The 14,220-nt window shown below is 42.6% G+C and overlaps 1 protein-coding gene across 8 annotated transcripts in view; it reads left to right on the top strand.

Moving 5' to 3' along the window:
* SIPA1L1 (signal induced proliferation associated 1 like 1) overlaps positions 1–14,220 on the top strand; it is a 366,852-nt gene that overhangs the window by 338,039 nt on the left and 14,593 nt on the right. For all 8 annotated transcript variants that reach the window (XM_043920090.1, XM_043920096.1, XM_043920094.1 and 5 more), the window contains 2 exons: positions 11,761–12,000; positions 12,776–12,941. In XM_043920090.1, coding sequence (XP_043776025.1) covers positions 11,761–12,000; positions 12,776–12,941 — 406 coding nt within the window. The remainder of the gene's footprint in view (positions 1–11,760; positions 12,001–12,775; positions 12,942–14,220) is intronic.

Raw genomic sequence — 14,220 nt, 5'->3', positions numbered from 1 at the left:
CTGTTGTCTTTATCTATAATGCTTCCCTCTTAAATCTCTTCTGCCTGGAATCTTTTTAAATTACCAACAGTTAATGTCTCTCTTCTACATTTTTTTCTTAAGAGTCAGACTGAATTATTTTTCTAAGTTTAATGGACTTAAACTTTAAAGTGAAGCCTCTAAAATCCCCCAGGACTCCTCTCCAACATGTGGTTGGCTCTACTTATCATGTTTATGAATTGTTTTCATTGATAATTGTTGCTTTGTCGTCCCACACACCGTGAACATCAGGGTTCTATTTTATTTTTCGTCAGCACATCAGAACTCCAGGTGATCTGGCCTGTCTTGCCCCATTTCCATTTCTTATGAAAGCTTATGAGAGTGGGTGATTATTTTAGCCAGAACATTGGTGATATTCAGCTCACCTCAACAACTGTGAAAATCAGAGCTACTGTGGCTGAAATTTCAACATTGAGAAAATGAGAGCTCTCATCAAGCCCCAGATATCAGATTTCTTGATGCAGATGTCATTAATAGCAAGGAGAGAGATTCCATAATCTTTGAGAGTAATCTGAGTATGTCAATCCCCTCACTCTTCAAAATTTTGTCCTGTGTCTGCCTATCTCAAATTCCTCTGGCTGCAGCTTTTTCTGAGCTGTCTTTTCTAAAGATTGAAGATTTTTCAAGTCTAAGATTATGAAACGTGTCTATGCCAATAAGAGACAGTTGGAAATAATATAACATCGTATATATGGTAATAGTCCTTCACCTCCAGCCAAGTCCAGAGAGAAATGTAGGGGAAATAGATTTGGATCCTGAGATTCAGATTCAAGGCTCAGTTCTGTCATTGACCAGCCACAGGGCCTTTGGCCAATCCTGCTATTTCACCAAACTTGTCCCTTAGATTCGTATGCTTATTTGCTCAGTCGTGTCCGACTCTTCGCGAACCCCACAGACAGCAGCCTGCCAGGCTCCTCTGTTCATGGGATTTTACAGGCAAGAACACTGGAGTGGGTTGCCATTCCCTTCTCCAGGGGATCTTCCCGACCCAGGGATTGAGCCCATAGCTCTTGGGACTCCTGAGTCGGTAGACAGGCTCTTTACCACTAGTGCCATCTATCTGTAACTAATTACTACCTAGTCCCCTTACTAAATGGTTGTTTCTGTGTTTGTTGAGGGTTAAGAAAAAAAGGTTATCAAAGGTATTGCAAACTGCAGATGTACTTTTAAGATGAAAGGTTTTGTCGTTTCCTTCTTGAAGGGCTTTCCATCACTGAGTATACTTATCTTGCTACTTTCCCTTCAGTAAACATGTATCTCCCAAGAAACTTGGCTCCTCCAGTTTCCTACTTTTTCTTCATCCTTTTTAGATGCCAATTCTGGACATGACTCTCTTCTCGGCTATGCCTAATAAAGTGATAATATTCATAGTTACATCTTGTTAGCTCCCTATTAACTAGCTCAGCATTGTAGACCTACTCAGCTTGAGGTCCACCATGACCCATGAGGTCTCTTCTGCTGCGTAGGCCTAACCAGTCACTTCTCAATGCCTTATGTGTCCATGTGTTCTTGTCCTTATTCACTATCTCCCTTCTGTAGGTGAACAGTGTTCTTTGCGGCAGTCACTTGGATATCCCCTTTGCCAGCTTCACCATTCCTGCTACATTTCTTTCCCCCCAGTCCTTTAGAATTAGCGTCTTCGGAGCCCTCCTAAAGTTCAGGGCCAATATCAGACAGAATTGGCTAGTGCTGCACACAGTGAGGGGAGTCCTCCCTAATCGTTATCCTCCACATTATCTGTCACCCAAAAGATTGTTTGTTATCTGTACAAGTAATCACAGGAAACCCGATCAGCTTCCCTCCCCTTGGTATCAGGCCAGCTTCCAGCCTTTGCCGATCTTGCCACAGCTGCTTGACAAGTGACTAATTGCTGCTCTCCCCCTCCTGAAAATACCATCCCAGGCTCTGTAAAAGCCACCCCTCTCTGTCATGCCTGGATAGTAGGGGACTCCCAAGTGTTTTCTTCGGCAGCTCTCAGTGGTACAGAGTAGTGGGCAGATGTTTTCTGTAGGAGGTGGTGGCCTTGTTCATGACCCAGAAATTGCAGAACAGTTCCCCAGGCCTTCATAGCTTCATCAGTTGGGGCGTTGACTCCTAGCCTGCAGGGTGCCCTGTCCTGTGGGGGTCATCCCTTCCCGAGATCGACAAGCAGATGTAGCTCCTCCTCTCCAGAGTGCACCCACCGTAACTAGTGCCCTTTTTGGGAACTAGTCATCTAGCGTTGTCTCCTGTAAAGTCTGACCACAGCTGGGAATGTGAATAGCCAGGTAACCGCACATTGTTTCATGGTTTCCTTCGAGCAGCAGGTCAAGATGAGAAGTTTGGACAGATTCAGACTGTCTCAGATTCTCCGACACCCCATTGCCTCTTCTCTCTTTATGAGACGAATCATGCATGTGTGTGTTCTCTCTTCCTTTTCACAATTCATGTCTTGTGCACCCCTAGTTCATAGTAGCACTGTCTACATTAGCCAAGACATGAAGCAGCCTAAATATCCACTGACAAAGACATGCATGAAGAAGATGTGGTATATTACACAGTTGGATATTACTCAGCCATTAAAAAAAAAAAATGAAATAATGCCAATTGCAGCAACATGGATGGACCCATGATCATACTAAGTGAAGTCAGTCTGACAGAGAAAGACAAATATTATATGATATCACTTATATGTGGAATCTTAAAAAATGCTGCTAGTGAACTTACTTATAAAACAGAGAGAGACTCACAGACAAGAAAGTAACATGATAGTTACCAAAGGGGAAAGGATGGGGAGGGATAAGTTAGGAGTTTGGGATTAATACACTATTGTATATAATTAGATAAACAAGGACATACTATATAGCACAGGGAACTCTATTCAATATCTTGTAATACCCTATCGTGTAAAAGAACCTAAAAAAAGAAGATAAATAAATATATATATATATATATATATATATGAATCACTTTGATGGACACTTGAAACTAACACAGCATTTTAAATCAACTGTTTCAGTTAAAAAAAATTTTTTTTTTTAATTCATGTCCTGGAATGACCAAATAAATCAAATGTTGGTCCATTTTTAAGAAAGGGAAAGGGCCCTATATATACTTCGTGTAAGAAAGAAAGCTAGTGTCTCTTCATGTCTAATCCAGGAGCATCCTGAATAATTCTTGGGCTTCCCTTGTGGCTCAGCTGGTAAAGAATCTGCCTGCAGTGTGGGAGACCTGGGTTTGATCCCTGGGTTGGGAAGATCCCCTGGAGAAGGGAAAGGCTACTCGCTGCAGTATTCCGGCCTGGAGAATTCCTTGAACTCTATAGTCCATAGGGTTGCAAAGAGTCAGACACGACTGATTGACTTTCATTTTCAGTTTTTCCAGTTTAGACATACACACAGCTAGACTCACATTTTTCTACAGACAGAAAAATAGCAGATACTGCACTTGTCACTTCTAACGTATCTTCTCTTTTTGTTCCATATTATTGGCTCATTACCTTCTTACACAGTTCCTGGGGAGAGATCTAATTTGCCATGGGTACAACTAGATTGCAGCACATTAAATTAATAGAAAATCTCCAGGAAAATGAAACAGCTCGGCCACACAGTTCCGCTTTGAAAGTATGAAGCTGACAGCCTCATTTCAGTTGTTTGTAATTAAAGCCACTTCAGAGATTACTTGGGGAAGTGTGTGGAGGCAGGTCCCTCTGTGTGGTTCAAGGCCAGGAGGATTGGTCTACTTCAAGGAGTCCCACCACACACACACACACACACACACACACACACACACACACACACACAGAGTTGGGCTTGGAGAGGGGGCCACAGGTGAGGGAGGAGACAACCCACTGTGGAGTAGGAAGAGAGTTGTGGGCTAATGGAATTATTCTTAAGCTCTTCGGAACATGAGAGTCCTTTGGGAATTGTTAAAATACACATTTCTGGGGTTCAGTGAGATGGGACATGAGCCAAGGAATCATTATTTATATCCACACTTGCAGAGGGCCAAAGTTCACGGCTGCAGAAACACTATTTGGGTGCCTTTCCCCTCTTGATCTTGACTGAGTGAAGCTGGATTTTGATGAAGTCATAATAATATGATAATTCAACTGGATTCGAGCAGTTCTCAATGGGGGTGCATACTTGGGGGAGATTTTTGCCAACAAACACAACTCAGGCATCACCCCAATTCTCTTATATTAAAATCTTTGGAATCAGGGCCTCAGTTCAGTTCAGTCACTCGGTTGTGTCCGACTCTTTGCGACCCCGTGGACTGCAACACACCAGGCTTCCCCGTCCATCACCAACTCCCAGAGCTTACTCAGACTCATGTCCATTGAGTTGGTGATACCATCCAACCATCTCATCTTCTGTCATCCCCTTCTCCCACCGTGAATCTTTCCCAGCATCAGGGTCTTTTCCAGTGAGTCCATTCTTCGTATCAGGTAACCAAAGTATTGGAGTTTCAGCTTCAACATCAGTCCTTCCAATGAATATTCAGGACTGATTTCCTTTAGGATGGACTGGTTGGATCTCCTTGCTGTCCAAGGGACTCTCAAGTGTCTTCTCCAATACCACAGTTTACAAGCGTCAATTCTTCAGCGCTCAGCTTTCTTTATAGTCCAACTCTCACATCCATACATGACTACTGGAAAAACCAAAGTTTTGGCTTGATGGACCTTTATTGGCAAAATAATGTCTCTGCTTTTTAATATGCTGTCTAGGTTGTTCATAACTTTACTTCCAAGGAGAAAGTGTCTTTTAATTTCATGGCTGCATTCACCATCTGCAGTCATTTTGGAGCCCAAGAAAATAAAGTCTGTCACTGTTTCCATTGTTTCCTCATCTATTTGCCATGAAGTGATGAGACCAGATACCATGATCTTCGTTTTCTGGATGTTGAGTTTTAAGCCAACTTTTTCAGTCTCCTCTTTCACGTTTATCAAGAGACTCTTTAGTTCTTCTTCCCTGCCATAAGGATGGTGTCATCTACATATCTGAGGTTATTGATATTTCTCCCGGCAGTCTTGATTCCAGCTTGTGCTTCCTCCAGCCCAGCATTTCTCATGATGTACTCTGCATATAAGTTAAATAAGCAAGGCGACAACATCCAGCCTTGACGCACTCCTTTCCCGATTTGGAACCAGTCTGTTCCATTTCCATGTTCTAACTGTTGCTTCTTGATCTGCATACAGGTTTCTCAAGAGGCAGGTCAGGTGGTCTGGTATTCCCATCTCTTGAAGAATTTTCCACAGTTTGCTGTGAATTAAGGCCTAAGAATGTGTATTTTTAAGGCTTCCAAGTGATCCTCCTGTGATGACAAATTAGGGGACAAATAAACTAAAGTGCTCACCTTCAAGCTGTGAGTTGTACGCAGTTAAGGAAGAACTACCAATGCATCAGTCAGTTGTTTTTGCCTTTACCATTGTTCCCAAATCTAATCAATTGTTAAGTAGGGCAGTCCTTGATTATAACCATTAGTGAACAAAAGTATGCTGGCATTTCACACCTGGGAGCTAGTTTCAGTTGTCCTATTCACAAATAAAACCAATAATCAGGGCCTGTGGTCACAAATAAAACCAGTAATCAAGGTCTATGGATAATTAAGCAGTTATCCTTTTAATAATACACTTATAAACAGAAACATACTCTGTAAGAATAAAACAACATCCAGTTTTAAATAGTGAATAAAATACACTATCTTTATGCAAGAATATCCCATGTATTTAAAACGGATGGCTAATTTGTGGTTTATTCAACAGTTTCCTTCAACAAATATTGAGTACCTATAATTGTCAGGGACTATTCCAAACAGATATAATAGTGAACAAATCAAACAAAAATTTCAACCCTCGTGGAGTTTATATTTAAACAGGGGCAGACTGTCCTGACCCTGTCCACTTGTGAATGGCCATAAGAAAAATGAACACATCCTCTCCCCAAGGCTGGCCATTCCAGGAGATTTGTAAGATCAATCATCTTTTACTTTACTCCCTCACACCCCCACCTCTATTCTATAAAAGACACTGGCATCCAGACTCCAATAAGACACTGTTTTTTTGAGACATTAGTCTGCCATCTTTGCGGGCAGACAGACTATAAACAGATAAAGAAATTAAATATATAGTGTGCTCTGTAGATAATAAAGAGAATCCCTCTGTGCAATTAGCATTTTACTGGGAGTCTGTTGCATTCTGGTATTGTTAAATATATTTACAAAGATATCCCTGCCTTCAAAGAGTTTATCATGTAGTACAGCAACTTACTAAATGCTTCTCAGAGAGATTATGGTAGTAATTTAATTTACATAGTGCAGGACAGAGCTCCAAAAACTGTATGTGCTGTACACATTACTCAGCGTTTGAAGTTCCTTAGCCTTTTCTATAACACTCCCTTTATGCAATACATTCATTATGGCTAAAAACAGCATAGCTGTGTCATGCAACATGGGGAAAAGATGTATAAATTAACAGACTGTGCAATTTACATTCTTTTCCCATGGCTAATTATTTCTATTTCAACCATGCATTTAGTCTTTGAAAGCCACAGGGTTTTGAATACCGATATTATCACATCAACATACTTGTTGCTGAGAAACGTAAAATAAGGGCAATCAAATGTACCTGTGGTATAATGGTTTTCAGCGTATGAGATCAGGGCCGCCACATCATCCTGGGAACAAGTTAGAAGTACAAAGTCTCGTGTCCGCCACCCCACCCAAGCTCCCGAGGCAGAATCTCTGGGGTGAGGCCCTCCAATCTGTACCTGAACATGGTGATGAGGGAGAATGGCTCAAGTCATTCAAACACATGCCACTCACTGGTGGATACGGATCAAAGCAGGTGAAGCAAGTGCGTGATTATCCAAGGTGAGTGCACTAGATCCTGATTTTATGGTTTTGCACTTTTCTGGAATATGCTTCAGACACTAACCAGGGTTGAGGCTTGAGACAGCTCCACATCTGAGTTGTGAATGTATATGAGGTGTGGGTATAGTCAGCTGTATATGAAGTTAGGCTTCCCTTGTGGCTCAGCTGGTAAAGAATCTGCCTGCAATGCGGGAGACCTGGGTTAGATCCCTCGATTGGGAAGATCCCCTGGAGAAGGGAAAGGCTACCCACTCCAGTATTCTGGCCTGGAGAATTCCATGGACTGTATAGTCCTTGGGGTCGCAAAGAGTTAGACACGACTGAGCAACTTTCGCTTTCGCTGTCATAGTCAGGTGAAATAAATCTGCTAACCAAAGATTAAGTCTTGTCGCTATGTAACTCACAAATAGTGGTACACCTCTCACGTGATTTTAAAGTACCCCAAAGGCTATGTTCTCATACTATTTCAGAAACTTCTCTGGGTTGATGCTCCCTGTGTGGATAATGCATTTGCGGTTAACCTTGATTTCTGGTGTTGTTATCTATGGGTTTGCCTGCCTATATCTTTATCTGTCTTTTACCATCCCCTTGTTTTATCTTTCCACTTTGTCTCTTTTCCATAACAGAATCCTACTTTTATTATTTTGTTCTTACTGGCTTAATATACTGCACTTGTGGAGGAGTTCTGCATTTCCTTAACTCTTAAAGCAGACAAATGGAGTATCTGTTATCAAGAGGTAAAAACTAAATGAGATTGCATTGCTTTTAAAGTTGCGTTGCCCTTGGAGGTTTTGTGAAGGGTCTTCTCTTTCCCCTTCTCCCTAAATAGAAAAATCTCTGGGGGAAAAATTGTTATTGTTAGAGGGATAATGAGAGTATGGCTAGGCTTTTGTTTTTAAATCTCTATTGAATTAGTTACAGTATTGCTTCTGTTTCATGTTTTGGTTTTTTGGCCGAGAAGTACTTAGGACCTCAGCTTCCTGACTGGGAATTGAGCCCACGCCCCTTTCACTAGAAGGCAGCGTCCTGACCACAGGACTACCAAGGAAGTCCCCTTCGTTACTCATTTTTAAGATGATATTTTTTGTAGTTTGAACCTGGTTCCTCCTTTTTAGTTGCAGAAATAAAGGAGATGGTTATGTTTAATCTGACGTTTCAAGGCCCAGTTAGTGTGGAAAACCCTTGAGATCACCTTTGCCCTGTGTCCTGTTCCTCCCCCCCCCGCCCCCCCCAACTTTGTCCTGCTCTCTTCGAGTCTGTTGCAGAGCCTCAGGGACTGATTCAGCCTTCTCCTTTCAGGTCATCTATTTTTGCTTTGTTTTTGTGGACGTGTTTTCATTGAAGTGTAACAGACATACAGAAAAAGGCACAGATCATCCACGTACATCAGGGTGGGTTTTCGCAAAGTGCACTTACGCATGTCATCACTACCCAGATCAAGGACTAGCTGGAACTTGCCCAGCAGCCAGACACCCTTCCTCCCACACGTCCCCCTCCCCATCACCTCCCCTTCCTCCCCAACTGAACACTATCCTGAATCCTGAAGTCACACACTCACTATGCCTATCCTGGATAGGCATATCCAGGCGCTTCATGTCAGTGGAATCATCCCATATGTATTATTCTGCATCTGGTGTCTTTAAGTCAACATTATGTTGGTGAGATTCATCTGTGTTGCAAATAGTGTCCGTTTATTTTCATTGCTGTGTTATATATCCATTGTGAGAACACACCAGTTAGTTTATCCATTCTGTTATTCAGCACTCGGAGCATTTCTGTGTTGAGGATATTACAGGTTCTTTTACGTGTCCTCTGATACATATATGTATGTACTTCTTTGCAGTATATACCTAGGAGTGGAATGGCTAGAGTAGGATTTACGTATATTCAACTTCAGTAGAGACTGTGAACCGGTTTGCCAAAGTGGTTGTAGCCAGTACACTCCTGCAGTGTGTGAGAGTGTTGGTTGCTTCACATCCTTTCTAGCATTTGATACTTTTTAATTTTAGCCACTCTATTGTGTAGTAGTCCCTCTTTGTGGAGTTAATTTGCATTTTTCCTGATAACTGATGATGTTGATTGTCCATCTTTAATGGCTTTTAGATATCCTCTTTTGTGAAATTCCTTTTCACATCTCTGCCCATTTCTCTGTTGGGTTGTCTCTCTTGTTAATTTTTAGGAGTTAATTATGTATGGATAAGAGCCCACTGTTGGATATATGTTTTATGTATATTCTCCTGCTCTGTGTCTTTGGATGAATAGAAGTTCTTAATTTTAATGAGTTTCAATCATTTTGTTTATGATCCAGTTAAAGAAACCTCTGTCATAAGGATATTCTTCCATGTTACAGTCTAGAATCTTTAGACATACATTTAAATATAAGTCCAATTGGAATTGATTTTTATGCAAGTTTTGAGGTGAAGTTCAGTTCATTTTCATACATGTGTGTGTACACATATGAAAACATAATGTGTGTATGTGTGTGTGTATGCACATACTTTATATATATATATATATATAAAATCTCTGGACCATTAGGGTTTTACTTTTTGTTGTATTTTGTTTTGCTTTCTGCTTAGTTTTTATAGTGAACTTTTTAAATTTTAGAGTCATTTTTAATTTGCAGGCAAGTTGCAAAGAGAGTCCAGAGAATTCCCACGTACCCTTTGCCCATTTTCCCCTGTTCTCCTTATCTTACATCACTATCATACATTTGTCACAGTTAAGGAGTCAATGTCAATGCATTTTTACTAACTAAAGTCCATGCTTTATTCAGAGCAGGACCATTAGGTTTTGACCAGTGCGAGTGCTGTTGAGGAATGCCTTGAGACCACACCCTGTTAACTAAACCTTCAGTAACCAGCTCCACTGGAGTGACTTGTCTTAGATCTCAGCCTAAGCTAGAGAACTCAGCCGGGCTCAAGAGTCATGAACGTAGGTCCCATGAGACGACTAGGAAGGAACTGTGGAAATCCTGCAATCAGAGGCCCTCCAGGTCTGACATCTGGAGAAAGAAATGGCAACCCACTCCAGTACTCTTGCCTGGAGAATCCCATGGACGGAGGAGCCTGGTAGGCCACAGTCCATGGGGTCACGAAGAGTCGGACACGACTGAGCGACTTCACTTTCACACATTGGGGAAGGAAATGGCAACCCACTCGGGTATTCTTGCCTGGAGAATCCCAGGGACGGGGGAGCCTGGTGGGCTGCCATCTGTGGGGTCACACAGAGTTGGACATGACTGAAGCGACTTAGCAGCAGCAGCAGCAGGTCTGACATCACCTTAAACTTTTCATCTCCAGTTTTGAAAATCCTGCCTGAGTTTTAGAAGTACAATAAGCAGTCTTCTCCTTGAGTCCTTCAGAACTTTAATTTTGTAACTTCTAACCAAAGTTTAAAATATACCGATAATGAGCAGTTTTTCGTGCTTAGTCATCATGCCTAATATTACATCCCTAGGATTTATTTATCTTTTAACTAGAAGTTTGTACCTTTTGAACTTTCTTTAACCATTTCACCCACCACTCTCCAGCCTCTATCTTTGACTCTGTTTTTAGGAGTTTGGTTTTCTAATTTTTTGAGGAACCTCCATACTGTTTTCCAGAGTGTCTGCAGCAATTTACATTGCTGCCAACAGCAATGTAATGCACAAAGGTTCCCTTTTCTCCAGATCTTCACTCACACTTTTATTTCTTATCTTGCTGATAATAGCCATTCTAACAGGTGTGAGTTCTCATTACAGTTTAGGTTTGCATTTCCTTGATGGTTAGTAACGTTGAGTATCTTTTCCTATACCTGTCAGCCATCTGTATGTCTTCTTTGGAAAACTGTCTATTCAAATTTTTCTACCCATTTTTACAATTCAGATTGTTTGCTTTTTTTGTTCTTGAGTTGTATAAGTTCTTTATATAGTTTGGATATTAACCCCTTATCAGATACATGATTTGCAAATATTTTCTCTTGTCCAGTAGGTTGCTTTTTCACGCTGTGGGTGATTTCCATTGCTGCCCAGAAGCCTTTTGGTTTGAATAGACCCTCTTGTTTTAGTTTGACTTTTGTTGCCTTTGCTTTTTGTGTCAAATTCAAAAAAATGATTGTCAGGGAGCTTACTGCCCATGTTTTCTTCTAGGAGTTTCACTGTTTCAGGTCCTGCATTCAAGTCTTTAGTCCACTGTGAGTTAACATGTGTGTGTGATGTAAGGTGGTGGTATCGTCTAACCTGATAAAAAGCTTTTTAGAGAGTGTTACTATCAGGTGCTGGGGGGAGGGAGACCTCCGGGTGCCCCTTTGGCCTTGGACGTGAGCATGAGGAGAGCTCCGTGTCTGAGCCGGTCTTCTCTCCCCTCTTGAGCTCGGGCCTGGGGAATGTCACTGTGCCCCTGAGTTCTGAGGAAGGGAGGACGGAGAGCTCTGGATACTGCCAGGCGTTTTATTGCCAACTCCGCCGCCGCGCACGCACGCACACACGCACGCACGCACACACACATACACCTCTGCGAGACTTCTCTGTACCACACACACGCACACACAGACGCACACACACACGCACACCTCTGCAAGACTTCTCTGTACCACACTTCAGCGGTGCTGGTGTACTTCAGAGTATCCCTGACAGTCTTAACTATTTTTACTTTTCAACTGAAAGTGCAGAAGCAGCCCCCATCACCATGTTTTACTTTGACAGCGGACATTTAAATTGAAGCGAAAAGGTGAAGGCAGGCTAGCCAGCCCCATTAATATTTTATGAAATACTCATTGTTCTGTAACCGGGCCGCAACCCCTGTCCTGGACGATGCTTTTATGGCTGGCAGGCCGACCCCAGGAGGCACACACAAACCCCCATCGTTTTTTCTCTGTCCTGCCTCTCCTCAGTACCATGAGCTCGCGACACTCTGCCAGCCCGGTGGTCTTCACCAGTGCCAGAAGTTCACCGAAGGAGGAACTTCACCCGGCCGCCCCCTCGCAGCTCACTCCTTCCTTCTCCTCCTCTTCGTCCTCCTCCTCCGGCCCTCGGACTTTCTACCCCCGCCAGGGCGCTACCAGCAAGTACCTGATTGGATGGAAGAAACCCGAAGGAACCATAAACTCCGTGGGATTTATGGACACGAGAAAGTAAGGACTCTGTTGCTTCTCTTGCTGGGCGCTTTGCGTTTCACATGACAGTGAACAGAAAAGCCTGGGGCAGTTTCCTGCAAGAGAGGAGGCCGGGCTCCAGACGGGGGAGAGGGTGGTCTCGTAGGGAAGTTATTTTTCTTCCCACGTGAAACGTGTCTTACATTGTTTCTCTGCCACATTCCTTAAATAATATGTATTGAAAACCTTCAGATTTGAGAATCTCAAAGTCTCGTAGGAAAGAGTCTGTCTGAAGAACAAACTTCAGAATAATCGCCCCTTGGGTGTTAAGACCACACTGGTCCCTTTGATGCTGTTAATCACAGCCTTCCTGTGTAATTGCTAACTGGCCCAGGAGGGACTATTAGAAAGTAAGTGACCACCTCTGAACATAAAGAACTTTTGACAAAATAGTACAGCAAAAAATAAAGGATCCAGTCAATGACATTGTTTTTGTTTCTATAGAGATTGCATTTGGGATTCATACCCTGTGGTCTTTTTTATTAGTAAGTCTGTTGCTAATTTTGGCTTGTGGAGTTTATCATTTCCTGTGAAAGAGTGATTTATTCATCAGGCTTTTTATTTTGTATTTCAAACTGGTCTTGTTTCTCTTTACAAGCACTTATCCAAATATATTATTAATATAATTGAACAGAAGTAATTCTCCTCTGTCTCTTCTAATAGGTCTCCATTGACTTACCTCTTTCAGACCCCATCACACCCTTGAGTCCACCTCATCAAATTAACTTCTCCCCTCTCTTTCCCTTCTTTCAAGGCGTCATCAGAGTGACGGCAATGAAATAGCCCACCCCAGGCTGCGTGCCTCCACCAGGGACCTCCGGGCGTCCCCAAAGCCGACCTCCAAGTCCACCATTGAGGAGGATCTCAAGAAGCTCATTGACCTGGAAAGCCCAACCCCTGAATCCCAGAAGAATTTTAAGGTACGGGGCAGGGCTTGGGGTGTACAGTAGTCAGAGAGAGGCCAGACAGGGCAAAAATTCTCCAGGAAGTGGTGATTCCCAGCTACTCCTCATCGGACCCTCCCTTCCCTCCCCTCCCCTCCATCACCCAGCCATCTCAATATTTAACTCATGTGTTTTCCAAGTGTCCTGTCCCTGCGGCCACATCCCTTGAGTCTGGGTTTATAGTAACCTATCCCCACCCCCAAGGCTCCTTTTCTTCCACTGTATCCTACTTACGACGCACAAGCTATACTTTCTTGACATTATCACTCAGACGACATTGCTTCTTTTGTGGGTATGGTCAGCTTGGGAGGACCCCTCAAGCCCATCTCAGGCTCTGCTTTCTTGTCTCTAAAGCATGCCGTCTCACTCCCAAATGAGCCAGCAGCTGGTGTTGGCTGAGCTGGGCCCAAAGGTACTATATTTCACATTTAGCATAAGGTGTTCCTGTCTGGAGTGTACTGGGTGGCCCCACGAGAAGAGAGTCCACCGCTCCAGAGGGTCATGGGTGCACACTTTGATGTTTTCTGTCCTCTGTGTTCTCAGTTAAATGATTTGTAGTCTGTTTGAAGTGACTAAAAAGCTTAGTTTAAGAGGACCTTTGAGAATTGATGGAAAGTGGAAGCTGACATATTTCCTTAACCACTTACCATCCTCTGAGGGCGAGAGACGTGCCCAGCGTGATGTGGTCTCGTCTTATCCAGGCTTCCTCATCGCCATTCTAGTTTCTGTGCACACACACGTTCCTCTTTGTGTGCGTGTGCAGCACGTGTGTGTGCATTCTTCTAGATAGGTCAGGTATACATCTGAACCTGACAGATCAACGTCTCCAGAGATGAAATGTACTCCAAAGACCATTCTGGAGTTTTGCAGAGAAATCATTGAGTTATTAACATAAGCATTAACATCATAAATCATTTTAAAGACTTAACATTCTGGATTTCTATCATTTCTGTTTTATAAGCCAGCACTTAACAGTTCTGACTCATCACCCAGGGCACAAATGGTTTCCTTAGCAACCCCGCAAAAGATAGTACTTGAAACTTCTTTCTTTACCCATCAAAAACCAAAGAGGTGTATTAAAATTTTTAACTACCAGTTTCAAAATTATTTCAGATTTTTCCTGAGGTTAAAGGAAAATAAAATCTGCCCTGAAAGGAATCTTTCCTCCAATCCTTAGTTTAACATTTTTTGAAAGGGGCAAGCTCAGAGCTTTCTTTCTTTTGATTTACTCCTGCAGTGAAAATAATTGAAAGCA

The sequence above is a fragment of the Cervus elaphus genome, chromosome 12, assembly GCF_910594005.1.
Source record: "Cervus elaphus chromosome 12, mCerEla1.1, whole genome shotgun sequence".
Taxonomy (NCBI): domain Eukaryota; kingdom Metazoa; phylum Chordata; class Mammalia; order Artiodactyla; family Cervidae; genus Cervus; species Cervus elaphus.
The sequence above is the reverse complement of the archived record's forward strand: the minus strand, read 5'-3'. Positions and strand labels throughout refer to the sequence as shown.